The following is a 25,734-nucleotide window of genomic DNA, read 5'->3' on the forward strand; positions in this document are numbered from 1 at the left end:
CAGATTCTTGAGATGAGGCTGTGTCCATCAGCAGAACATCGTCCATGTAACATCATTCCAGGGTGATGGGCCTGTGTTGGCACTGTCAGCGGCTCAAGGCAGGAGAGTGATGACCACTCGCTGTGAGGAAAACTCTCGTGTTCCTCAGGATGACTTTCTGACTCCTGTCTTTGTGCTGACAGCACAACTCACAACCCATCCTCATGAAGGAGTCTGCATAGGGGGGTGTTTGATCCAGGACCAGTGTGTGTTGTGTGCGTGTGGTGGGGGGCAGGAAGAGAAAAGTGGGTGGAACAGAGGGATGGGGGTGTGGTCAGGCCTGCTGAGGCTTCACATGTCTCAGATGTGTAATGTTTTAATGGTGAACCATTTTAATGTGACAGATTTCCATTCCCCCTAGCTATGGATAGTGACCTCACCAGTGTCCACTCAGTGCTCCTCACTCTTCTTGATCCTCCGTGGTCTACATTTTAGCGTGGCCAATCCACCTTACTTGCACATCTTTGGACGGTGGGAGGAAACTGGAGCACCCAGAGAAAACCCACGCAGACATGGGAAGTGATGCACGATCAATAACTCCTGAAACTAGATTGTAGGACAATTGAAGGCTTTATTGAACTAAATGTTTCCCCCAGCAGTGCAAGTACAGAATGCAGCAGCTAGGGAAACACAGACTCTTATACTCAGCCTTACTGGGCGGTACCAGCAAGCAGACTTCACCAATGGCCTTCCAGTATCACGTACCTCCAACCTAGGTGCCGTAATACCCCTAATACCAACTACCACAGGGAGAAAGTGCAAACTCCACACAGACAGTAATCTGAGGCCGGACTTTGACGCAGCAGTGCTAATCACTGTGCCACCGTGAGGCTTGTATTGGAATGGCATTCCTTGTTAAAAAGTAGTGCATCTGCATGCTTTCAGTCCTATATCTCATAAATATCCAAAGCAACTGGCTTCCATGGCATTCCTCAACAAATCTACCAGACTAAAAGGTATTCAATCTCCGTAGTCAATTCACCTCAAACATCTATCACACTTGATACGCTGTAACAATTAAATGACGTTTGAATTATCCTCTTTGGTGAATATCTGAGAAAATATTATCTTTTTTGACCCCCATACCTCTGTGGGTACCTTTGAAAGAGGTGTGGGAGCAACCACTGATTCCAATGTCAGCTGAGATTTCATTAAAATTCTGATGTTTTTTTTTAAGTAACATGATTTAAGAGATCTTCTGGGTCTAATCTTGGCCATGAATCACAAATGGTTCAGATTGAATACGATTTCAGGACACAGATGAATAAGCAATACTGGAACTACATCAATTCAGATTTTTTTAAATTTAGAGTACCCAATTATTTTTTTTAATTAACGGGGAATTTAGCGTGGCCATCCACCTAACCTGCACATCTTTGGGTTGTGGGGTTGAAACCCACGCAGACATGGGGAGAATGCAAATTCCACAGTGACCCGGGGCAGGGATCGAACCCGGGTCCTCAGCACTGTAGGCAGCAGTGCTAACCACTGCGCCACTGGGCAGCCCCTACATCAACTTCAGATAAAGGTGCTCTAACAAAATCAAAGCCTTTCAGCACCATGTTACATTCAATAACTAAAGCGGAGCTCACAGGAACTGGGAACATGGACAATTTCAACAAACTGCTGCCATATCATCAATACTTATAGTCTCAGTCAAGATAAACAAAAGTCAAGTCTCACTGCTATTTGTGCTTGACAGTATGGCATTGAAACATTTACCATGACCGTCTGCAGAGGAAAGGATGAGTAAATATTAAATGCACGGTATGAAGCAATTTAAGAACATTTAATTTGATCAAAATAAGACTATTGAACCATTTTTTCCAATCATAAAAGAAATTACAAATACAAAGAATTCACAAAAATAAGCCGAGAGATAACTGAGGATAATTAGCAATTAAAGCAAACCATTTTTTTTTTTTGCAAATCACAAGTGCACTGAGCCTATAAACCCTAACTGAAGCCTTAAGGACAGGGCTTGCCAAAGTATAAGAGCAGAAGAGTTCAAAAAGGAAAATCTTTTGATGTAGTACTGAGATCATAGTTAATGAAAGTTCATCCTGTGACTTTTTCGTAAAAACAGAACCAGCTCAACCAGTATTACGATTTCCAAACTTACGGTACACCAGGGAGTCATGGGGGTGCGGCGAAGCAGTCAGGAAAACAAAAGAGCACAAGTGTCAAATGCCCACATTTTCCCCTCTGCACTGGATAACTGAGTATGTATCACAATAATGGAATGAGAAAATAAAATTGCATCGGAAACGAAATTCTATAGACCAGAGCGTTTGCTAACGATAACTGACATTAAGCAGCGGGAGCAAGTGGGGGGAAAATAATGTTCCTCTGTCAAACAATACAATTACTAGACGTATCAGTGATTTGTCAGAAGATTTGGAAGAGCAAGTCATTGAAAGGTTATGTGACAAGCACTTTGCTATTCAAGTGGATGAAGTCAATGACGGCAACAGAGACTGTCTCTTAATTGCCTATGTGTGATATATTGATAACACATTAGTGAACAAGGATTTGTTTTTCTAAATCTGTGAAACCAAGCTACAGCTGATGAACTGTTCAAAATCTGATTTTTTTTTTTGCATGAAGCTGATTTGAAATGGGAGGATTGTGTCGGGATTTGTCCAGATGGGGCATGACGATAGCCTACAGGGGAGGAGGTGGCATAGTGGTAATGTCACTGGACTAGTAAACCAGAGCACTAGAGTAATGTTCTGGGGACCCAGGTTCAAATCCCAACACTGCAGACGGTGAAATTTGAATTAAATAAAAATCTGGAACTAAAAGTCTAATGATGACCATGGCGTAAAAGCGGCGCCGCGTTCATTACGCGGAATGACGTCACCCGCGCATGCGCAGGTTGGCCGGCGCCAACCCGCGCATGCGTGGTTGCCGTCCTCCCCGCAGGCGCCCGCATGAAATGTTGGAGTGATCTTGCGGGGCGGCGGAGGAAAGGAATGCGTCCTTCAGAGAGGCCGACCCGCCGATCGGTGGGCACCGATCGTGGGCCAGACCCCTTTTGAGTGCCTCCCCCGGTGCTCGATCCCCTCTCACCCCGCCCCCCCCCCCCCTGACCCCGCAGCGTTCCCACGCTGTTCACGCCGGCAGAGACCAGGTGTGGTCAGCGCCGGCGTGAACCCATCATATTGGGCATGCGCTCGGCCCATCCGGGCCGGAGTATCGCCGCTCACCCGTTACAAACGGCGAGCGGCGATTCTCCGAGCGGCCAGCCGTAAATCTCGGCGCACCGGTTTAGGGGTGGGGGGGTGGGGGGGTGGGAGAATCGCGTGCGGGTGCCGGAGCGGCGTGGCGGGACTCACCCGGCACCCCCGCGATTCTCCCACCCGGAATTGCACCCGTTATCTGAACTGGTATCTCATTTCAGTACTCAGGAAGTGTTGAATGGTTGTATAATTTTTGGGATACTCAGAAATTGCATCTCTGTCTACCCTGCTCAAGAAAATATCAAAGCAGAGCGGAGAGGGGTGAAAGCACGCAAGAGGAATGCGAGGGACAAGCAGGAGGGACAAAGCCGCAAGGGACTGATCCGAGGGCATGGGGACTACGCACACAGGATTAGTGCAGTAGGAGACTTCTGGTTTGATCCACGAACCATTAGTCAAGACAAAGAAGTAAGAGACTTTTACAGAAACACAAAGCATCCTTTGCCCAGCACAAGCACGAGTGCGGCAGGATCGCAGGTTTAGTTAACATCACAGGTCCCGATCCTAAACCCCAGAAACAGTAATGTTTCCCCGAACAAGCGGAGGGAGAAATTGCAAAAGTCATCCAAAGTTTACTTGACCAAGGCGTACTTTGTTCAATAACCTCAACTAACAATGCCCTAATTTGGCCCGTAAGGAAACCCGATTGCTCATGGCGACTGACCATCAATTATAGGGAACTAAACAAAGTGACCCCATTAGCAACCCCCACCGTGGCCACGAGTCCAGAGACAATGTTAAAACAGGGACCCCAGTTGAAATGTTTAACGGTTTTGGATATCAGCAACAGCTTTTGGTCTATTCCATTGGATAAAGCGTGCCAATACAAATTTGCTTTCACCTTCCAGGGACAGTGTGGTCAATGTGTCACCACTATAATTCACACTGTACATTACTGTGTCCCTGTGAGCTCTATCTGTGAGCCGTTGCACGGCTCTGCCCACAGGGGGAGATGAGGAGCATGTACAGGGCTCCGCCCTCGGCTCCACCCCCTTGAGGAAGTATAAGTGCTGCAGTCCTGCGAGTCCGCCTTCAGTTCAGCATAGTCGCAGGCAGGCTCAGTTGTAAGCCGATTAAAGCCACAGTTTACTTCAACTCGTGTCTCTGAGTGAATTGATGGTCGCATCAGACAGCAATACACGTGGACGTGCCTACCACAAGGCTTCCACAACTCCCCCTCCATTTTCCACAGACAATTGGCAAATGGATTAGCTAAATTTTCCCGACCCGAATGCCTCATCCAGTATGTAGACGACTTACTCCTACAGACAGACACTAAGGGAGAGCACATTTCGCTTCTCTCCGAATTATTAGGACTCCTTCATGAAATCGGATGTAAAGTTAACCCCAAAAAGGCCCAGATTCTCCAGGAAAAGGTCATTTACTTAGGCACAGTGATCACCCATGGCAAACGTGAGATCGATGAGAAACGCATTGCCTCCATTGTTAAATTACCCTTGCCCCATAATGTTACAGAGCTCCAGTCATTTCTAGGACTGGTTGGCTACTGCAGGAACCACATAGACGGTTTTGCCACCAAGGCAGCCCCGCTTTCCAAGCTCTTAAAAAACACGCCCCATGGAAATGGCTTCCACAGCACACGGATGCCATGGATGCATTAAAACGTGCCCTGAGCACAGCTCCCGCTTTACAGGTACCAGACGCACTCGCCCCATACGCAATAGAAGTAGCATCCACCGACCGAACCCTTTCGGCTATGCTCCTTCAGGAAATACACGATCGTTTAGGCACCATAGCATATGCCTCACGAGTTCTCGATCCGGTAGAGCAAGGATTTCCTGCCTGCGAAAGGCACTTGCTCCCAGTTTTTTGGGCTGTTCAGTACTTTGCGTAATTAACAGGACTCAATCCCGTAACCATTTTGACAGACACACCCCAACCCAACTTCTACTAGATGGTGGACTAAAGGACATCACAGTCAGCCAAATTCACGCAGCACGATGTACCCTACTCCTCCAAGGATGGAACATTACGGTTAAAAGGACTAAGACACACACGTTTCTAGCAATTTACAGTACACAGGCAGCCCACACGAGTGTGAGATCATTAACACCAAGCACAATACAGGACCCTTTGTCCCAAAATCAGCTCCCCCGAAACCAGGTACTACACCCCAGAGACCCCAGCCCACCGACACACACACAGCTCTTAGGGTTTATGTGGATGGCTCCTCCAGTTTTAAATGGTAAAAGAATCACAGGTTGTGGCATTTATGTAGAGGACGTGCAGGGATGCGTGTTAGAAGAAATCTCACTGAAATTGCCTGGACATCTAGGCTCATAGGCAGCCGAGTTAGCAGCCGTAGCCTATCTTGTACAGCACCCCGATTCATTCCTGACCCCAGCCGACATATACTCCGACAGCCTATATATCTGCAAAACTTAACTGAGTTCCTACCCCTGTGGGAATCTAGAGGATTTGTTTCCGCCGACGGAAAACCCCTACTCTCAGCCCCATTACTCCAGCATATCCTCAAGACAGCTAAAGGCCTCAAATACGGTATCGTTAAGGTTCTCAGCCACCATCGTTCTTCCCCCCCGGTAACGTTAAGGCAGATGCCTTAGCAAAAGAAGGTCCCAGACTTGGTCACTTTTGGAATCCCCCCGAGAGTGCCCCAGTACACACGGTCCAGTCCTCACAGACCAATATTCAAGATTTAGCCCGGGCATAGAAGGAAGACGAAAAGCTCAAGGAGCTTTCCCAGCCCCCTATGATAAGTACAGAAACACTTTAACAGCACACGATGGCATAATTTTAAAAGACGGAATTCATGTGGTCCCCACCCAAGATAGAAACCAGATTATCTGCCAATTCCATGACAACCATGGACACCAAGGGATAGATTCAACCCTTGCACACCTCAGACCTCTCTGCTGGTGGGCTGATTTGAAATCCAATGTGACTCACTACATTGAGAACTGTTTGACTTGCGCCCAGAACAATCCAGACAGGTATGCGAAGAAAGGTCAACTCAGTCACACCCGCCCTGTTAATGGTCCCTGGACGAATTTACAGATAGATTATATAGGTCCCCTACCTCCCTACAAAAATGGTTTTAAATATGTGTTGGTAGTGATCGACACCTTCACGAGATGGGTGGAAGCTTTTCCATCTAGGACTAACACGGCCAAAATGACAGCCAAGATTCTAACACAACAAATTTTCACAAGATGAGGCCTTCCCCGTAGTATCAAGTCAGACAAATGCTCACACTTCACAGGTCGTGTCATGAAAAATGTCCTCACAATTTTCGGCATGCAACAAAAATATATTGCCTATCACCCCCAATCAAGCGGAATCGTAGAACGCATGAATCGAACCCTCAAAGCAATCCTTAGGAAAATGGTACAGCAGCAAAATACGACATGGGACACAGTTCTCCCATTTGCACTCATGTTCATTAGGGACACGGTATCAACTTCAACAGGATACACTCCCCACACTCTCATGGCCGGACGACCCATGAAGGGAACAGAATATTTATTAGGGCTTGATTTGGCCAGCCTCACAGTCACCGCCCTCATCCATGAGAAAGGAGGACAATAAATCCTGGAAAACGTCAAAGCAACCCAGCTCGCCGCAGCTGTTAGGCGTGGCACACGGAGAAAACAGAGTTAAGCATAGTTCGATAAAACGGTACACCCAACGGAATTTTCAGTAGGACAGCAAGTCATGCTCTCTCTTTACAACTCCAGTTCATTCCTATCCCCCAAATTCGCAGGACCCTACTCAATTTCAGACAAAGTCAGCCCCTCCGTTTATAAGATCACTTATCCTAATGCCAAGTCAGGATGGTTTCACATAAACCAGCTTAAGGCTTATGGCACAGTGCAACCACTCCCACCACATCTCACACGCAGCAGCAGACGTTCTCGCCTTGCCCATGGACGACCTATTCCTACCCTCCCCCAACCAGTCCAGCCCATCCACAGACACCACTTCGACTCCACCCCCAAACACACGACTCTGCCCCTCCTTTCATTCGACAAGAACCAACAGCACTGATGTGCTAGACCTCATGGAACCGCCACGTGATTTAAATTCTGCAACAGGCCCCACTCCCAACGACTTCGAACAGGATATGTTTGACCCATACGAGAACACTTATGTAAAAGCCCCTGAACCAGACCCACCGCCCAATGACGATGGATTGCCCCATACTGCCTCCACCCTAGACACTAAACACTGGCACCGCGACAATTTCCAGACTCATCCCTACGATGAGATGGACCCCACATCGGCCCAGGCCACCTTAGCACACCTGCTCCAGTCGCGAGTGTGGCAACCGGGAGAATATGATGACTCAGAGTCTGACTCCCACCAGGCTAGCCCCTTTGCGACTCTTTTTGCAGTAGAACAATGAGGTGGCCAGATGCGAAAAAGGAACCGATTGAGATTTATGGTGTCCTTCTTTCTGATGGAGCCTGCCCGCTTTCTTGTTTCAGCTTGTTTTTTAAATGTTCAATGTTTGTATGCTGTTCGACTCACGCTACGGTTTATTGATACAGTCATAACTACTCTTCTGATTCAACGGCAATCATAAGAGCCAGTTTATCCATGATGAACGCAGATTCTTTCCGTTCTTGTCCGGTCACCCAGGCAGTGGAGTAACGGCACTGGTCCCCGCCCTGCCTGAGGACCCCCATATGGTCAGCTAAGCTTGGGTAGTGCACCTACGGCACTGGTCACCACCCTACCCGATGATTCTACCCATTCGTGCCCCGCCGTGGCCCACACGCACCCCATTCGCCGCTTTTATTTTGAAACTCTTTTATTGTTTCTTAGGATGTGGTTTAAAGAATGTTCTTTACCAAAAGTTTTTTTTCTTTCCGGTGACCCTTAGATCGCTATCCCCAGATGCTATTTACATCTTCAAACACTTGGGTGAAACGATTGGCTGCTGGATGGAGAAATTATCCACCCACTCAGTGCATCGACCACACAGGCTGCGAGACTGCTCGCACTGTGACAGTATTTTCTTTTTCAGATGTCTTGTCCCTGTGGTAGTCAGTATTAGGGGTATTACGGTACCCAGGTTGATGCTGTAAGACCATTGGTGTGGGAGGTACCCGAGACAGCAATATCATTGGTGAAGCCTGCCTGCTGGTTCCGCCCAGTAAGGCGGAGTATAAGAGCCTGTGTCTCCCTAGCAGCTGCATTCTGTACCTGCGCTGCTGGGGGAAACATCTACTCCAATAAAGTCTTCAATTGTCATCCAATCTCGCTTCTGGAGTCATTGATCGAGCATCAGTCCCCAATAATATTTGGTTTAAAAAAAATATGAGGGGGTCACAAATGGTGACAATTCTAATGGGCAATTGATGATAAAATGAGAGACAGACAGACATACGAGATATTAAACAAGGTAATAACAGATATTATGCTTGTATCCACAGGAAATCCAAAACACCAGAAGACAGAGGAAGACCAAAAGAAAAATGAAGACGGACATAATGACCTACATTTGGATCATCGTGGGATCACTACAGTTCCGCGCAGAAGCGACCCCGACCCCCACCACACAGGTCGTGAATGTATCCCATCACTGTCATAAACCACACCCAAAAACAGCCACTGACACACCAACCTGGTGTGACAACCTCATACATCGTGGAAGCCCTATTAGTGATAGCAATACTCTGCAGTGTCATCCAGACACTGAGACTTCGAAAATGGCGAAGGAAAGCCTCCCGCACTCCAGTATACACACTTAGACCCCCTATTTTCAGACTCCAGCAAACCCCCCACCCTCTCTAAATAAATAAAGTGCATTGATTATTTTCTTTGAGCTGTTCTAATAAAAGAAAGGATTTGAATTTTCTGTACTTGACCGCCAAGATACAGAGAAATGTAATGCTGCTATTGTATAGTTTTATACTGTTGTAAATTATTTTTATTGGCTAGACAGCCTGAATGTAGTTCAGAGGAAGATAGTAAGAAGTTCCCGTGTTTGAAAAGAAAGAAATGTAATGCATGCTTGAATGTTTTAGTGCCCTTAGGATTTTATAATATGATGTAAATAAAGCAATTTAGGTAAAGGTTCGAATCCATAGGGCAGAGTAGGATAGAACTGTCCTTGATTGCGGGTGCTCAACTTAGGCAGAGAACAAAGAAGATTCAGTAATGTGATCCTTCACGCTTCGCGTTGAGGATCATAAGGAGGGAGTATAGCCATCTGGGATGGCCATTTTCAGCATATAAAATGGACACTCGCAGAGCATACAGGGAAAAATGGGCAAAGCAAAGTAACAAGCAGGCACAGAGCCTGAATGTGTATTTAGAAGACAGACTGCAGACAGAACCAAAACTCTTAGCCGATTTGCACATTGATGGCCCAACTCCGATAAACAAAAGACTAGTGCTCAGGGAGCCGATACCGTCCCAAACATTCCGGCGCCACGACTTCAGCAAGAAGATACAAACAAAGCAAGGCCAACAGCATCTTAGGACACGCCCAGCCATCAGAGCATCGGCCCCTTTATTGGCTCAGATCGATGGCGGTGATCGAGAAGCCGCCCAATTGATTGGGACCAAGTTTAAGGCCCGCCTAAAAGCGCGCGAAGCCCCCCCCCCCCCCCCCCCCGAGTATAAGGAACCCCCACCATGTGTTCACTCTCTTGGAATCGGCTCTCAACTGGAGAGACCCCTCCACCTGCACCACCAGAAGCAAGTAAGTTCAAAACAACGCTCGCTACCAGAAGGACAACCATAGGTATACTCCTGCTACTTCTTTGAACCCAACAGCCTCAGATCCGAACACCGGCCACTGTTCCTCTGACTTAATTGGGCACCCGAAGTTAAGTATAGGTGTTAGTGATAGACGTAGTTTAGCCTGTAGTGTTATTCTGCATGAGTAAATCATTATGTGTGTAAATAAAGTACCATTGACTTTGAACTAACTAACTGGTGCATTGGCTCTTTGATTGATATTCGGTTGAACCTTGTGGCGGTATCAAGAGATACCTGGCGACTCTGAAAGCATAATCATAATTAAGATTAAGAACGGTGACCTTATTAACCGCCATATTTATAGCCACAAAAGAGAGCAACAAAGCTAAGGCCCAAACAAAATTGTATATAAATGCCTGTAAATATCATTTGGCCATATTGGGGAATGTAAAATATGTATGCCAACTAAAGGGGGGAGGTCACAGCGACAGTTGTTATGAAGATGCTTGCTTGTGAATACATGTGTTCATTTTCTACGCGGTTTAGTAATTTACAAATTGTCGAATATAAAATATGGAAACTCAATAAAACATTTTCAAAACATATATAAATAAAAGCTCCACTTCCGGTGGCTGTGATGGATCAGTAAGCCACACATCTGGGAGCTCCCGTTTTAAAGAGATTTTTCGGCTCTTTTGAGAGCCCAAAACGGAAATTTTTCGACGTCTCCCGGTGGGGGAAGGTGTGCTGAACGACTTTCCCTGCAGTCCATGACTCGAACTCGGAGTGGAAAGGGGGAAAAAACAGCAGCAGCTCCTCAGAAAAAACGGGGGAAGGGATCCAAGATGGCCGCCGACAGAGCTCCAGAGGAATGGAGACTCTGGGCCCAGGAACAACAAACTGATCTCCTGCGCTGCTTTAAAGAATTCAAGGATGAAGTACTGAGCTCTCTGCAGGAAACGAACAGAAGGCTGTCAGAGATTCAGTCCACCCAGGGTGCTGCCATCAAGAAGTTGCAGACGCAGGCCATTGAACGAGAGGAGGAGGCCGTGGTCCTCGTGAGTAAGGTGGAGGGGCACAAAGCACTCCACAAGAAGTGGCAGGAACGCTTTGAGGAGCTGGATCACCGCATGAGGCGGAAAAACCTGCGGATCTTGGGCCTTGCAGAGGGGCTCGAGGGATCGGACCTGACAGCCTATGTGGCTGTAATGCTGAATTCGCTAGTGGGGGCCGGATCTCTCCATCTGCCCTTGGAGCTGGAGGGAGCGCACAGGGTGCTGGCCAGGAGGCCCAAGGAAGATGAACCCCCACGTGCGGTTGCTGGTGAGGTTCCACCGGTTCAGTGATCGGGAGTGCGTGCTGCGCTGGGCCAAGAAGGTGAAGAGCAGCAATTGGGAGAATGGGGTAGTGCGGATCTACCAGGACTGGAGTGCGGAGGTGGCTAAGCGGCGGTCCGGATTTAATCGGACGAAAGACGTGCTTTATAGAAAAAGATAAAGTTCGGGAATGTTGCCGCCCGCGGCGCCTGTGGGTAACTTATTTGGACCGGCACCATTATTTCGATTCCCCGGAGGAGGCGTGGGCCTTCGTGCGGACGGAGAAACTGGACTTGAACTAGGGGTTGGGGGTTGCGAAGGTCGGCTGTAAGATATTAGTGCTGGATTCTGCTGTTGCTGTGTTCTCTTTTTCTTCTGTTGTTTTCTTCTTGTTTAGTACTTTTGCAATTTTGATAGGGTTATTTATGGAGGGGTTGTTCTGCTATGTTTTTGTGCTGTGGGACATTGTCTGGGCTGTGTATCTTGAGGGGAGGGTCGGGGGGGTATGTTGTATTCTATGCCGGAGTGGGGGTATGGAGTGGGGCTGATATTTGGGAGCTGCGTCAGAAGGGTGTGGTGGGACAGTGCAAAAGCGCGGGCTTTCCTCTGGTTTCCCGTGCTGCGGGGCTGGGGGGTGGAGATGGTGACGGGGGAGGCGGGACCTTAACTGGTTCTTCCCCGCGCTGGAGCGGTGCCAGGAGGAGGGATAGATTGGGGGATGATCCCACTTCGGGAGGGGTCGGGCTATTGGCGGGAGTTTCCGGGGTCAGCAGAAGTTAGCTGACCCACGGAAGTACAATGGAGGACGGTTCGCGGCTGGGAGGGTTCCTAGCCTGGGGGGGAAGGGAGGGGGGGGGAAAGGGGAATACCGGGTTGCTGCTGGTAGGGTAAAGAAGGAGCTGGTGGGGGCTGGGGGGGACAGAGGTGAGGGGTTGTCGCTATGGGGACGGGGTCGAGCAGGGGGTGCTGGCCTGGGGCGGGCAGTCAACGGGCTATGGCTAGCCGACGGGGGGGGGGGCGGGACGCCCTCTGATCCGGTTGGTCACCTGGAATGTGAGAGGGTTGAATGGGCCGGTGAAGCGGTCGAGGGTACTGGCTCACCTGAAGAGGCTAAAGGCGGATGTGGCAATGCTTCAGGAGACCCACCTGAGAGTGGCGGACCAGGTCCGCCTGAGGAAGGGATGGGTGGGGCAGGTTTTCCACTCGGGGTTGGATGTGAGGAACCGGGGAGTGGCGATTCTGGTGGGGAAAAATGTGTTGTTTGAGGCATCGGAGGTGGTGGCGGATAAGGGGGGTAGGTATGTGATGGTTAGGGGCAGGCTACAAGGAGAGAAGGTGGTACTGGCTAGTGTGTATGCCCCAAATTGGGACGATGCGGGCTTTATGAGGCGTATGTTGGGACGGATCGCGGATCTGGAGGCGGGAGGTCTGATCATAGGGGGGGACTTTAATACGGTGTTGGATCCTTCACTGGATCGGTCCAGCTCTAGGACGGGTAGGAGGCCGGCGGCGGCCAAGGTACTGAGAGGGTTTATGGACCAGATGGGTGGGGTGGATCCATGGAGGTTTGTAAGGCCGAGGGCACGCGAGTACTCTTTCTTCTCCCACGTACATAGGGTCTACTCTCGGATAGATTTCTTCGTGGTGAGTAGGGGACTGATTCCGAGAGTGGAGGAGGCCGAGTATTCGGCCATTGCAATCTCCGACCACGCTCCGCATTGGATAGAGTTGGAGATGGGAGAGGTGCGAGACCAACGTCCGTTGTGGCGGTTGGATGTGGGGTTGTTGGCGGAGGAGGAGGTGTGTAGGAGGGTCCGGGCAAGTATTGAGGGGTACCTTGAGGTGAATGATACGGGGGAGGTTCAGGTGGGGATGGTCTGGGAAGCCCTGAAGGCAGTTATTCGTGGGGAGCTGATATCCATCCGGGCACACAGGGAGAGGAGCGAAAGGAGTGAGAGGGATAGACTGGTGGGAAAGATGCTGGAGGTGGACAGGAGGTATGCAGAGGCACCAGAGGAGGGACTGTTGGGGGAGAGGCGCAGCCTGCAGGCTAAATTTGATTTGCTGACCACTAGAAAGGCGGAGGCACAGTGGAGGAAGGCACAAGGGGCAGTGTACGAACATGGTGAAAAGGCGAGTAGGATGCTGGCTCATCAGCTGCGTAAGCGGGATGCGGCTAAGGAGATTGCTGGAGTGAGAGATAAGAGTGGGAATGTGGTGCGGAAGGGGGTAGAGGTGAATGAGGTCTTCAAGGATTTTTACTGGGAACTGTACCGGTCGGAGCCAACGGGGAGAGGAGGGGAATGGAGAGGTTCCTTGACGGGCTTTCTTTCCCGAAGGTGCAGGAGGAGAAGGTGGAGGGGTTGGGTGCGCCGATTGAGCTGGAGGAGCTAGTTAAGGGGATCGGGCAGATGCAGTCAGGGAAGGCACCGGGGCCGGATGGGTTCCCGGTGGAATTTTATAAAAAGTTGTGGATCTAGTGGGCCCCTTGCTGGTGCGAACACTCAATGAAGCGTGGGAGGGGGGGACTTTGCCCCCGACGATGTCACGGGCGCTGATCTCGTTAATTTTAAAGAAGGACAAGGACCCCCAGCAGTGTGGTTCATACAGGCCCATATCTCTCCTCAACGTGGACGCGAAGGTGCTGGCAAAAATCCTGGCCACCAGGATAGAGGACTGTGTGCCAGGGGTTGTGCACGAGGACCAGACAGGTTTTGTGAAGGGAAGGCAGCTGAACACGAATGTGCGGAGATTGCTGAATGTCATTATGATGCCGGCGATTGAGGGGGAGGCAGAGATAGTGGTGGCACTGGATGCGGAGAAGGCCTTCGATAGAGTGGAGTGGGGGTACCTATGGGAGGTGTTGGGGAGGTTTGGATTTGGTGAAGGGTTCATTAGATGGGTAAGGCTGTTATATGAGGCCCCGATGGCGTGCGTGGCTACGAATAGGAGGAGGTCGGAGTACTTCCGGCTTTACCGAGGGACCAGGCAGGGTTGCCCCTTGTCCCCCTTGTTGTTTGCACTGGCAATCGAGCTGCTGGCGATGGCATTGAGAGATTCAGAGAGGTGGAGAGGCTTGGTGCGAGGTGGAGAGGAACATAGGGTGTCGTTGTATGCCGACGACCTGTTACTGTATGTGGCGGACCCGGTGGGAGGGATGCCGGGAGTGATGGAGTTACTAGCCGAGTTTGGGACCTTCTCAGGTTATAAATTAAACTTAGGCAAGAGCGAGGTGTTTGTGGTGCACCCTGGAGACCAGGAGGAAGGAATTGGTAGGCTCCCGCTTAGGCGGGCAGGGGAGAGCTTTAGGTACCTGGGGGTGCAAGTGGCCAGGGACTGGGGGACTCTCCACAAGCATAACTTTACCAGGCTGGTAGATCAGATGGAGGAGGAGTTCAGGAGGTGGGACATGCTGCCATTGTCGTTGGCGGGGAGGGTGCAGTCCGTCAAAATGACAGTGCTTCCGAGGTTCTTGTTCCTTTTTCAGTGCCTGCCCATATTTATCCCCAGGGCCTTCTTTAGGAGAGTGACTAGCAGTATTCTGAGTTTTGTGTGGGCACATGGGACTCCGAGAGTGAGGAGGGTGTTCCTGGAGCGAGGAAGGGATGGAGGTGGGCTGGCACTGCCCAACCTTCTGGGGTACTATTGGGCAACCAATGTGTCAATGGTGCGTAAATGGGTGATGGAGGGGGGAGGGGCGGCGTGGAAAAGAATGGAGATGGCGTCATGTAGAGGTACGAGCCTGGGTGCCATGGTAACGGCACCGTTGCCGCTCTCCCCTAAGAGGTTTACCACGAGCCCGGTGGTGGCGGCGACCCTAAGAATCTGGGAACAATGGAGACGGCATCGGGGGGAACAGGGGCTTCGATGGAGGCTCCACTGGGTGGCAACCATCGGTTCATCCCGGGGAACACGGATGGGGGATTCAGGGGGTGGCAAAGGGCGGGCATCAGCAAATTGAGGGACCTGTTTATTGGCGGGAGGTTTGCGGGCCTGGGGGAACTGGAAGATAAATTTGGCCTTCCCCAGGGGAACATGTTCAGATACCTGCAGGTAAAGGCGTTTGCTAGGCGACAGGTAGAGGGATTCCCTTTGCTGCCCTCGCAGGGGGCGATGGACAGAGTGCTTTCGGGGGTGTGGGTAGGAGAGGGGAAGGTGTCTGACATCTATAAGGTAATGCAGGAGGTGGAGGAGTCGTCAGTGGAGGAGCTGAAGGCTAAATGGGAGGAGGAACTCGGGGAGCAGATAGAGGACGGGACTTGGGCGGATGCCTTGGACAGAGTCAACTCTTCCTCCTCATGTGCGAGGCTTAGTCTCATCCAATTTAAGGTGCTGCACCGGGCCCACATGTCCGGGACTAGGATGAGTAGGTTCTTCGGGGGTGAGGACAGGTGCACCAGATGTTCGGGGAGTCCTGCGAACCACGCCCATATGTTCTGGGCATGCCCAGCACTGGAAGAATTCTGGAAGGGGGTGGCGGGGACGGTGTCGAGGGTGGTTGGATCCAGGGTCAAACCAGGGTGGGGACTCGCGATTTTTGGAGTTGCGGTAGAGCCGGGAGTGCAGGAGGCGAAAGAGGCCGGTGTCCTGGCCTTTGCGTCCCTAGTAGCCCGTCGAAGGATTCTGTTACAATGGAAGGATGCAAGGCCCCCAAGTGTGGAGACCTGGATCAGTGACATGGCGGGATTTATAAAATTGGAAAAGGTCAAATTTGCCCTGAGAGGATCAATACAAGGGTTCTATAACGATGGCAGCCTTTTTTGGACTTCCTGGCTCAGAGATAGGTAACTGGGTCAATAGCAGCAGCAACCCGCGGGGGGGGGGGGGGGGGGGGGGGGGGGGTGCATTATTGTAGTGTTTATTCTGTAACTTTATAGTGTGTTAATATGCGTTGTTGTTAAAATGCTGGTTGTTCAGGGGGATGGGGCGAATGTATATGATTGTTAATATTATTGTTATTTTCGGTATTTTACTAAGGTGCGTCAATGTTGTATAAAATCAAAATTTCTCAATAAAAATGAATTTTTTTAAAAATAAATAAATAAAAGCTCCAAGGCAATATTTAAAGAAAAGATGGGCAATTTTCCAGTATGTTAACATTTTTCTTTATTCGTTCATGGGACATGGGCATCGCAAGCTGTGCCAACATTTATTGCCCATCCGTTATTGCCCTTGAGGGGCAGTTAAGAGTGAACCACATTGCTGTGGGTCTGGAATCACAAATAGGCCAGACAGGTATTTTTATTTAATTCTAATTTCACCGTCTGCAGTGGCAGGAATTGAACCTGGGACCCCTTTGAACTCTGGGCCTCTGGATTACTAATCCAGTGTCATTATGACTACACCACTGCCTTCCCATTATCTAATAACCAACACCATCAAAAACAGATCATTTTTAATCTCATTGTTCTGCACGGTAGAACAGTGAGTAACACTGTTACTTCACAGCTCCAGGGTCCTAGGTTCGGTTCCTGGCTTGGGTCACTGTCTGTGTGAAGTCTGCAGGTTCGCTCCGTGTCTGCGTGGGTTTCCTCCGGGTGCTCCGGTTTCCGCCCACAAGTCCCGAAAGACGTGCTGTTAGGTAATTTGGTCATTCTGGATTCTCCCTCCGTTTTTAGGGGGTGGTTTAGTACAGTAGGCAACAAGCTGGCTTATAATGCAGAACAATGCCAGCAGCGCAGGTTCAATTCCCGTACCGGCCTTCCCGAACAGGCGCCAGAATGTGGCGACTAGGGGCTTTTCAGAGTAACATCACTGAAGCCTACTCGTGACAATATGCGATTATATTATTGTGTACCCGAACAGGCACCAGAAAGTGGCAACTAGGGGCTTTTCACAGTAACTTCATTGCAGTGTTAATGTAAGGCTACTTGTGACAATAAAGATGATGACATTTATGGGATTGGTTGCTGCCGCATTTCCCGACACTAACTGTACCTTAAAAGTAATTGATGTGGCATAGACTTGCTAGACAGAATGATTTTCTGTATTTTGCTACTGGGTAATTTCAACAAAATTGGCTTATAATTAATTGTAATTTTATTCTTCAGTGTAATAAAGAAGTAATTTACTTTAAGCCCTATTTATTTTCAGTTCAAATATCTTCATTATCTTTATGTTTCCAGTTTCAAAAGTAATTTTCGAACTGTTCATTTATGAACAAGGTTTGTTTTCTACAAGTCTGAGTGGCTCCTAAGAGTCTACTAATTGTTGCCCATTAAAAACATCCTGCAATGTTGGGCATCAATTTAATAATTTCTTGCTTAACGTACCTGCTGATTCCTGTAATCTGAAGAAATTTATGCAGGAGATCACTCTCAATGTGACCACTGCCTCAGGTAGAAGAATCAGTGAATTTCAGGCTAAGTCTGAATGCATTAATTGGATTCATTATTTTTAAATTATTCTCATGTAAGAATCACAAACAAGGACATAACTTATTACCAATCCTTTGTTGTCTTTTGGCACACTGGGTATGGCTGGTGTGCTATGTGGACATCACTCATTCTATGTGCATGAAGTCTGGGAATGGTGAAAATGGCAGAAGATCCAAACAAATCAGTAGGACAATGGCTCAGAAGGTTGAAACCAGAAAGTAGGATAACGGGGGAATCTTAGTGAAACTTATAGGATACTGCGAGGCCTGGATAGAGTGGACATGGAGAGGATGTTTCCACTTGTAGGAAAAACTAGAAGCAGAGGACACAATCTCAGACTAAAGGGATGAACCTTTAAAACATAGATGCGGAGAAATCTCTTCAGCCAGAGGGTGGTGAATCTATGGAACTCTTTGCCGCAGAAGGTTGTGGAGGCCAAATCACTGAGTGTCTTTAAGACAGGGATAGATAGATTCTTGATTAATAAAGGGATTAGGGATTATAGGGAGAAGGCAGGAGAATGGGGATAAGAAAAATATCAGCCACGATTGAACAGCAGAGCAGACTCAATGGACTAACTGGCCAATTCTGCTCCTATGTCTTAGTCTTACACCTAGAGCTCTGTCACAATCCTTCGTAAGCTAAGTGTCCAGTCACCTGTGAAAGGCCCAAAAGCTCACAGTGCAATCCTCATAGCTAGTCCGTGGAAAGTCAAAGCCAAGAGAGTGAAATATACCATGAAAGCAAATTTCTTGGTGGGAGTAGCTACAAACAGACTGACAGACACACCTGAGATGGTGATGATGTAACAGTTTGATACAACTGTGTGACTTACTAGGCAGGTAGTCAACCAAGTTGGTGTGGGCCTTGAGTCACACACAGGTCCAACTGGATAAGGGTGACAGTGAGTCAATTGGACTTTTCCTGTTTCATGGTCGTTTTTTCTGATGCCGCTTTTTAATTCCAGGCTTTTAAAGCCAAATTCAAATTCTCAAAGTCATGCTGGGATTTGAATTGCCGTCTCTGCATTATTAGTCCAGTAAAAACTCAACACTGCAACATGGAAGCTGACTCCTTCCCTCTGCTATTGCTGTAAGTCTTTCACAGGTCTTCCAATACCTCGTAGGACTAATGTGAGGCCGGCAGTTTTCTTTGCATGGCTGAGGCAAGAGGACTTTGCTGGTACTGGCAACAGTGACGGGCGGTAGCTATAAATAGCACCCCCATCCAGTGTGAGCCATCCCACTGGATGGCAGAGCATGCAGCAGATAACCAACAAGTCATTAAGGGCCAGTTAAGTCAATTACAGGAGGCAGAGAGATTTTCCAGTCAACCTCCAGCTTCCCACAGGCAACAGGGGCAGATGGTCTTCTGGAGGCAGATCAGGGTATCAGCACTCTAGGCAGGCCTGGAGGTCCTCCCTGCATGATTGGGTACTGCAACAACCACAGGCCACCTTGTAAAGAGGCTCCCACCACATTCCCCTCCCCCCTATCATTATCATGGCTTGGATGCAAAAATAATTTTGAAGCACACTCTCCCTTGCTTACCTTCCTTTGCAGCCTGCTGCTCCTTTCAAGCTGCAAGGCCTTTGATTGGTCTTCCAGCCGAGAGTCCGTCCATTGTCCTTAATTAAATGGATGGAGATTGAGATTTTGCCCTCTGGCGGTTACCTGGTCAACTCAGGAAAAATCACAATGAGTGACTGTTTCCCAAACAGTGCAGGTTTCTGACTCACATTTCAGTCTGACCCCAGGTTCAGAGGCCCTGAGAGAAAATGTTGCCTCCTCAACAGTGCTAGGGAGAGACCTTGCCCTCGATTGAGTTCTCTCTGAGCTGACTCTATCCCCACATTCTCTCACATGCTCACAGATACTTTGTGTTTCACTACATGTAGAACCTTTTGCTTCACCATGTAATCAATGCAACATGTCAATATCCAAGTGGTGCCTGAGAGAAATGGCACAACTAACAGAGCATCCGCAAGGAGATTGTCCTCCTCCAAGTTATCTTGCAATGTATCTCTTTCAGTCTAGGATCTAAATGAAAGTGAAAAAAGACGAGTTAGAATGGCGGGTACAAAATATACATTTGCATGTTAGACTTGAGAATGGAGCTTAAAAATGTAAACCTTGTTGAATATTTTCTGAACAAATGAAACAATATGACTAATCTAAAGTCATGTTACTCAGATAAGGTGTCAGCCTCTTCATCCCAACATTCATGAGTTTCTCTCCATCTCTGATCTCCAAGGATTCTTCTACTTGACTGAGAGGAATCATGTTGGTGACTCCTCCTCCAGTCTTGGTACAATCCCTGGTATGGCCTGCTATGTCCTGTAGAAAGAGAAGAGAGTTAGTGAGTAAATTATGAGAACTTAAGTGGGGATGTAATATGTTTGTGCAACTAGGATATGCGCAGAGAACCTTTGAGGAAACAAAGTGGAATAAGGATGGAAATGTGATGAATGTCAAGCCTATCATGTGAAATGTGAAGGAAGAAATACAAGTAGTTGGTGCTTGTGCAAGTGATAAGATACGAGACGTGATTCACGTTCATGCGTAGTGTAAAGAGGAAAGGAAAGGCGAGTGTACTTGGAATGGGATGGGGAGACTTTGTAGAATGTCTTTGTGACTGAATGTTGCAGGAGGAATTGTTGAGTGGTGGGGAAGCGGGTAAAATTAGTGCGTTCAAGTGTTCTTGCAAAAGGTGGGAAGGTGAAAAGCTGTTCTTACCTCTACTGTTTTCTACAGTGAAGCCAAGTCCTGGGTTGATGGTGCTATCCTGCCTCCTCTGTGGCCCTGAAGATGCTCCTGAGAGCATTACCTTCCGTCCTTCCTCCATTTAGACCTCCATGTGGGCATCAGAAAAGTGGGAGGTTGCCCTTGATTCATTTATGCTGTAAACATTTCTTCTGCAGCTGCTCAAAGTACAATGAACACTGCAAAGAATACATCCTCACTGTATGAGATGCATAAAAACGGAATTGGAATAACACCAGAATTATGTGCATCATCTGAAGAGGCTGAATCCCAATGCAATCACGAGTGGCCAGTCAAACAGAAATTATGTCCCACATAAAAATTCCCTGGCTTCCCACATAGCCAATTCATGCCCTGACAAAATTGGGCCTTATCAAAACAAATGATACAAATCACAGGAAACAGACATCTCTGCTTTATCTTTTCTAGGAGAGATGAGGCAGCAGGGATAGAGTTTAACTTCCAGTGATTTCAATTCACGGGAAAGCCGCGGTCAATTCTCCTTCGAGCCGAGTTAAAATTGTATGCCACAAGTCATGGTCCCATTGAAGTGGTCATTCCATAAGACATAGGAGCAGAATTAGGCCACTTGGCCCATCAAATCTGCTCTACCATTCAATCATGGCTATTTTCTCATACCCATTCTCCTGCCTTCTCCCCATAACCTCTGATCCCCTTATTAATCAAGAACCTATCTATCTGTCTTAAAGATACTCAGTGATTTGCCCTCTTACAGCCTTCTGCGGCATAGAGTTCCACAGATTCACCACCCTCTGGCTGAAGAAATTTCTCCTCATCTCTGTTTTAAAGGATCGTCCCTTTAGTCTGAGATGGTGTCCTCTGGTTCTAGTTTCTCCTACAAGTGGAAACATCCTCTTCATGTCCACTCTATCCAGGCCTCGCAGTACCCTGTAAGTTTCAATAAGATCCCCTCTCATCCTTCTAAACTCCAACGAGTTCAGACCCAGAGTCCTCAACCGTTCCTCATATGACAAGTTCTTCATTCCAGAGATCATTCTTGTGAACCTCCTCTGGACCCTTTCCAAGGCCAGCACATCTTTCCTTAGATATGGGATTAGATTACTTGACAACATGACTAAAGGGGAGGCGATGGCATAGTGGTATTATTGTCACTGGGCTAGTAATCCAGAGTCCCAGGGTAATGCTCTGGGGTCCCAGGTTCAAATTCCACCACAGCATATGGTAAGATTTGAATTCGCTATATTCAAAAAAATCTGGAATCAAAAGTCTAATTATGACGATGAAACCATTGCCAATTGTCGTAAAAACCCATCTCGTTCACTAATGTCCTTCAGGGAAGGAAATCTGCCATCCTTACCCGTTCTGACCTACATGTGACTCCAGACCCACACAGCGATGTTGTTGACTCTTCCCCCACTGAAATGGCCTCGCAAGCCACTCAGTTTAAGGGCAATTAGGGATGGGCAACAAATGCTGGCCCAGCCAGCGATGCCCACATCCCAAAGAACAAATTTTAAAATCTGTATCAACCAGGCCACAGCAGCTGGTTGTGCATCGCAAGGGCGAGATACTCCACACATGGCAACATCCTGTCCATGCCAGTGTTAATGCTCAGTGCCAGTGTTAATGCCCAGTGCCAATGCTCAGTGCCAGTGTTAATGCTCAGTGCCAGTGTTAATGCCCAGTGCTGGTATTAATGCTCAGTGCCAGTGTTAATGCCCAGTGCCAGTGTTAATGCCCAGTGCCAGTGTTAATGCCCAGTGCCAGTGCTAATGCTCAGTGCCAGTGTTAATGCCCAGTGCCAGTATTAATGCCCAGTGCCAGTATTAATGCTCAGTGCCAGTGTTAATGCCCAGTGCCAGTGTTAATGCTCCAGTAGAGCCTCCTATTCCCAACTCTTCTCCAGCAAACCCCATTGGCAAATCCTTCTGTCACTCCCTCCCCTTCAATCCATCTACGTGATTCGCTTCAGCCAGCCCCTTTGACAGCCATTTCCCCATTCTCATCACTCTCAGTAGGATATATTAGTTATTCGGGTTAGTAATTGAAATTAGTGATCCCAATCAGTGCTTAATAAATTAGTGACGGGGGCCAGTGCTTAGAGAAATTCATTTTGTTACCAGTAAATAGTAGAAACGTTTTTTTTAATGGCGCCAATGCTATTCGAGGAGTCAAGGGCTTCGCATCATTTTCTTTTCATTTTTTTCTTATATAAAGAATAGCTCTCTTTCGGTGTAAGCGGCCCTGAAGGGGCTGGATATTACCTGTCGTTATCACCAACCGCCCTCACTCACCGCCTCGCGCCCTCCACTGGAAACCGTTAAACCCGCGCAAACGCCGCGTGCCCCAGCGCCCTCCCCCACACGCACCAAAACGTCCTTCCCCTCCCCCAAGCACCACGACCCCGCGCACGCCTTTCCCGAATCACGCGTGCGCGTCGCCCCCGTTGTCCCCGTGCCCCACCCCACCCTTAAACGGACGGCCTGCGCGCGCGCCACCACCCTGCAAATGGACGTGGCAGTTGGGGACAGGGGCCGTGAGATATTTGGAGCCCCCTTTCGCGTCCTTTTATCGGCTGGACAAATTTTAAAAGTTTTCTAAATTCATTTAAAAAAAAAACGACTTCCAAATAACTCTCAACCTGCCGAGTGACGTTTGCTGACACGTGACGCATCTTTCCGGAAGCAGCACGTTAGTCGTGTGACTGGAGAATCTGGACATTACATTCAGTTGCTCAAAGTAGCAGGTTGCACTGATATTGGTAGGACGAGAAAACAATACCATCTTGGTCAACAGGTATGTTTTTTTGGGGGGAGGGAATCGTTCAGGAGCATCAGGAGTTAGGATCGTTATCTTTAAGCTGTTAGTGTGGTTGTATTATTGATGTTTTCGGATTGGATTTAAAATAAACTTCATTCTGAGTGTTATTGGATCGCACGAAGCGTTTTGAGTGGAAATCGGGTGGGGCTGGATGTATGTATGTATGTGTGTGGTTGGATGGATGTATGAAGGGATCTATATATATATGCAACAAATTGTTGCATTGAAATCTTCCACCTTAACCAAATTTGGATAATGCTCTTGGACGTTCTACATTTTAGTGCAGTGCAGTCCCGAATATGCCTCTCATCTCGTTTCTTTTCAGTGCACCTATTTTTGTGAGTTCAGCACTGTAATTTGATAAGTATTTTCCAGAATGAAATTAGCTGTAGTCACTGTTTTTTGAATTGCTACATGGGGACCTAACTATTTACAATGGCTCCCTGTCCATTTTTCCAAACGTGATCATTGCAGCAAACAGCTTATTGATATTGAGCTAGTAAAGCAGCTGATGCAGAATCTGAAATCTGCTGACCTTTCCTTTTCAGACCTCTGCCTCCCTGGATCTACTTTGAAATCCTAAGCATGAGATATTTCAAGAAAGTTGGAAATGCCCTGTATTTGCAAATGGTATGATTCAGTTTTGAAGGGACGGTGTACAAAACATTTCATTAGAACATTACAGTGCAGTACAGGCCCTTTGGCCCTCGATGTTGCGCTGACCTGTCAACCCACTCTAAAGCCCATCTACACTATTCCCTTATCATCCATATGTTTATCCAATGACCATTTAAATGCCCTTAATGGTGGTGAGTCCACTATTGCAGGCAGGGCATTCCACACCCTTACTACTCTGAGTAAAGAACCTACCTCTGACATCTGTCCTATATCTGCCTCCCCTCAATTTAAAGCTATGTCCCCTCGTGCTAGACATCATCATCTGAGGAAAAAGACTCTCGCTGTCCACCCTATCTAATCCTTTGATCATTTTGTATGCCTCAATTAAGTCACCTCTTAACCTTCTCTGTAACGAAAACAGCCAGTCCCTCAGCCTTTCCTCATAAGATCTTCCCTCCATACCAGGCAACATCCTGATGAATCTTCTCTGCACCCTTTCCAATGCTTCCACATCCTTCCTATAATGCAGTGACCAGAACTGCACGCAATACTCCAAATGCAGCCGCACCAGAGTTTTGTACAGTTGCAACATGACCTCATGGCTCCGAAACTCAATTCCTCTACCAATAAAAGCACCGTACGCCTTCTTAACAACCCTATCAACCTGGGTGGCAACTTTCAGGGATTTATGTACATGGACACCGAGATCTCTCTACTCATCCACACTGCCAAGAATCTTACCATTAGCCCAGTACTCTGTATTCCTGTTACTCCTTCCAAAATGAATCACCTCACTTTTCTGCATTAAACTCCATTTGCCACCTCTCAGCCCAACTCTGCAGCTTATCTATGTCCCTCTGTAACCTGCAACAACCTTCCGCAATGTCTACAACTCCACCAACTTTAGTGTCATCTGCAAATTTACTCGCCCATCCTTTTATGCCCTCCTCCAGGTCATTTATAAAAATGACAAACAGCAGTGGCCCCAAAACAGATCCTTGTGGTACATCGCTAGTAACTGAACTCCAGGATGAACATTTCCCATCAACCACCACCCTCTGTCTTCTTACAGTGAGCCAATTTTTGATCCAAACTGCTAAATCACCCTGAATCCCATGCCTCCATATTTTCTGCAGTAGCCTACTGTGGAGAACCTTATCAAACGTTTTACTGAAATCCATATACACCACACCAACTGCTTTACCCTCATCCCCCTGTTTGGTCACCTTCTCAAAGAACTCAATAAGGTTTGTGAGGCACGACCTACCCTTCACAAAACCGTGTTGACTATCGCTAATCAAATTGTTCCTTTCTAGATGATTATAAATCCTATCTCTTCTAAACCTTTCCAAGACTTTGCCCACAACAGAAGTAAGGCTCACTGGTCTATAGTTACCGGGGGTTGTCTCTACTCTCCTTCTTGAACAAGGGGACAACATTTGCTACCCTCCAGTCTTCTGACACTATTCCTGTAGACAATGATGACATAAAGATCAAAGCCAAAGGCTCAGCAATCTCCTCCCTAGCTTCTCAGAGAATCCTAGGATAGATCCCATCTGGCCCAGGGGACTTACCTATTTTCACACTCTCCAGAATTGCTAGACACTACCTCCTTATGAACCTCAAGCCCTTCTAGTCTAGTAGCCTGTATCTCTGTATTCTCCTTGACAACATTGTCTTTTTCCTGTGTGAATACTGACGAAAAATATTGATTTAGCACCCCTCCTATCTCTTCTGACTTCACGCACAACTTCCCACTACTGATGTTGACTGGCCCTACTCTTAACCCTTGTCATTCTTTTATTCCTGACATACCTATAGAAAGCTTTAGGGTTATCCTTGATCCTACCTGCCAAAGATTTCTCATGTTCCCTCCTGGCTCCTCTTG

General features: G+C 47.9%; 2 protein-coding genes across 5 annotated transcripts in view; one reads left to right on the forward strand and one right to left on the reverse strand.

Moving 5' to 3' along the window:
• The window catches only part of LOC119964540 (peroxiredoxin-1-like), a 132,733-nt gene extending 109,960 nt beyond the window's left edge, over positions 1–22,773 (reverse strand). The window contains exon 1 of one of the 2 annotated variants that reach the window (XM_038794170.1): positions 22,673–22,773. The gene's annotated coding sequence lies outside the window, so the exon portion shown is untranslated. Of the gene's footprint in view, positions 1–22,528; positions 22,641–22,672 lie in introns of those variants that run through there. The other variant, XM_038794171.1, reaches the window with a different exon arrangement.
• A 124-nt stretch (positions 22,774–22,897) lies between these two features.
• akr1a1b (aldo-keto reductase family 1, member A1b (aldehyde reductase)) overlaps positions 22,898–25,734 on the forward strand; it is a 32,122-nt gene continuing 29,285 nt past the window's right edge. Inside the window, exons 1-2 of one of the 3 annotated variants that reach the window (XR_005460315.1) lie at positions 22,898–23,204; positions 23,777–23,858. Coding sequence is in view for 1 of the 3 variants with exons in the window: in XM_038794168.1 (XP_038650096.1) it covers positions 23,814–23,858 (45 nt within the window). In the remaining 2 variants the exon portion in view is untranslated. The remainder of the gene's footprint in view (positions 23,205–23,776; positions 23,859–25,734) is intronic. The other 2 variants (XM_038794168.1, XM_038794169.1) reach the window with 2 other exon arrangements.

The sequence above is a fragment of the Scyliorhinus canicula genome, chromosome 4 (genome assembly GCF_902713615.1).
Source record: "Scyliorhinus canicula chromosome 4, sScyCan1.1, whole genome shotgun sequence".
NCBI classification, from domain to species: domain Eukaryota; kingdom Metazoa; phylum Chordata; class Chondrichthyes; order Carcharhiniformes; family Scyliorhinidae; genus Scyliorhinus; species Scyliorhinus canicula.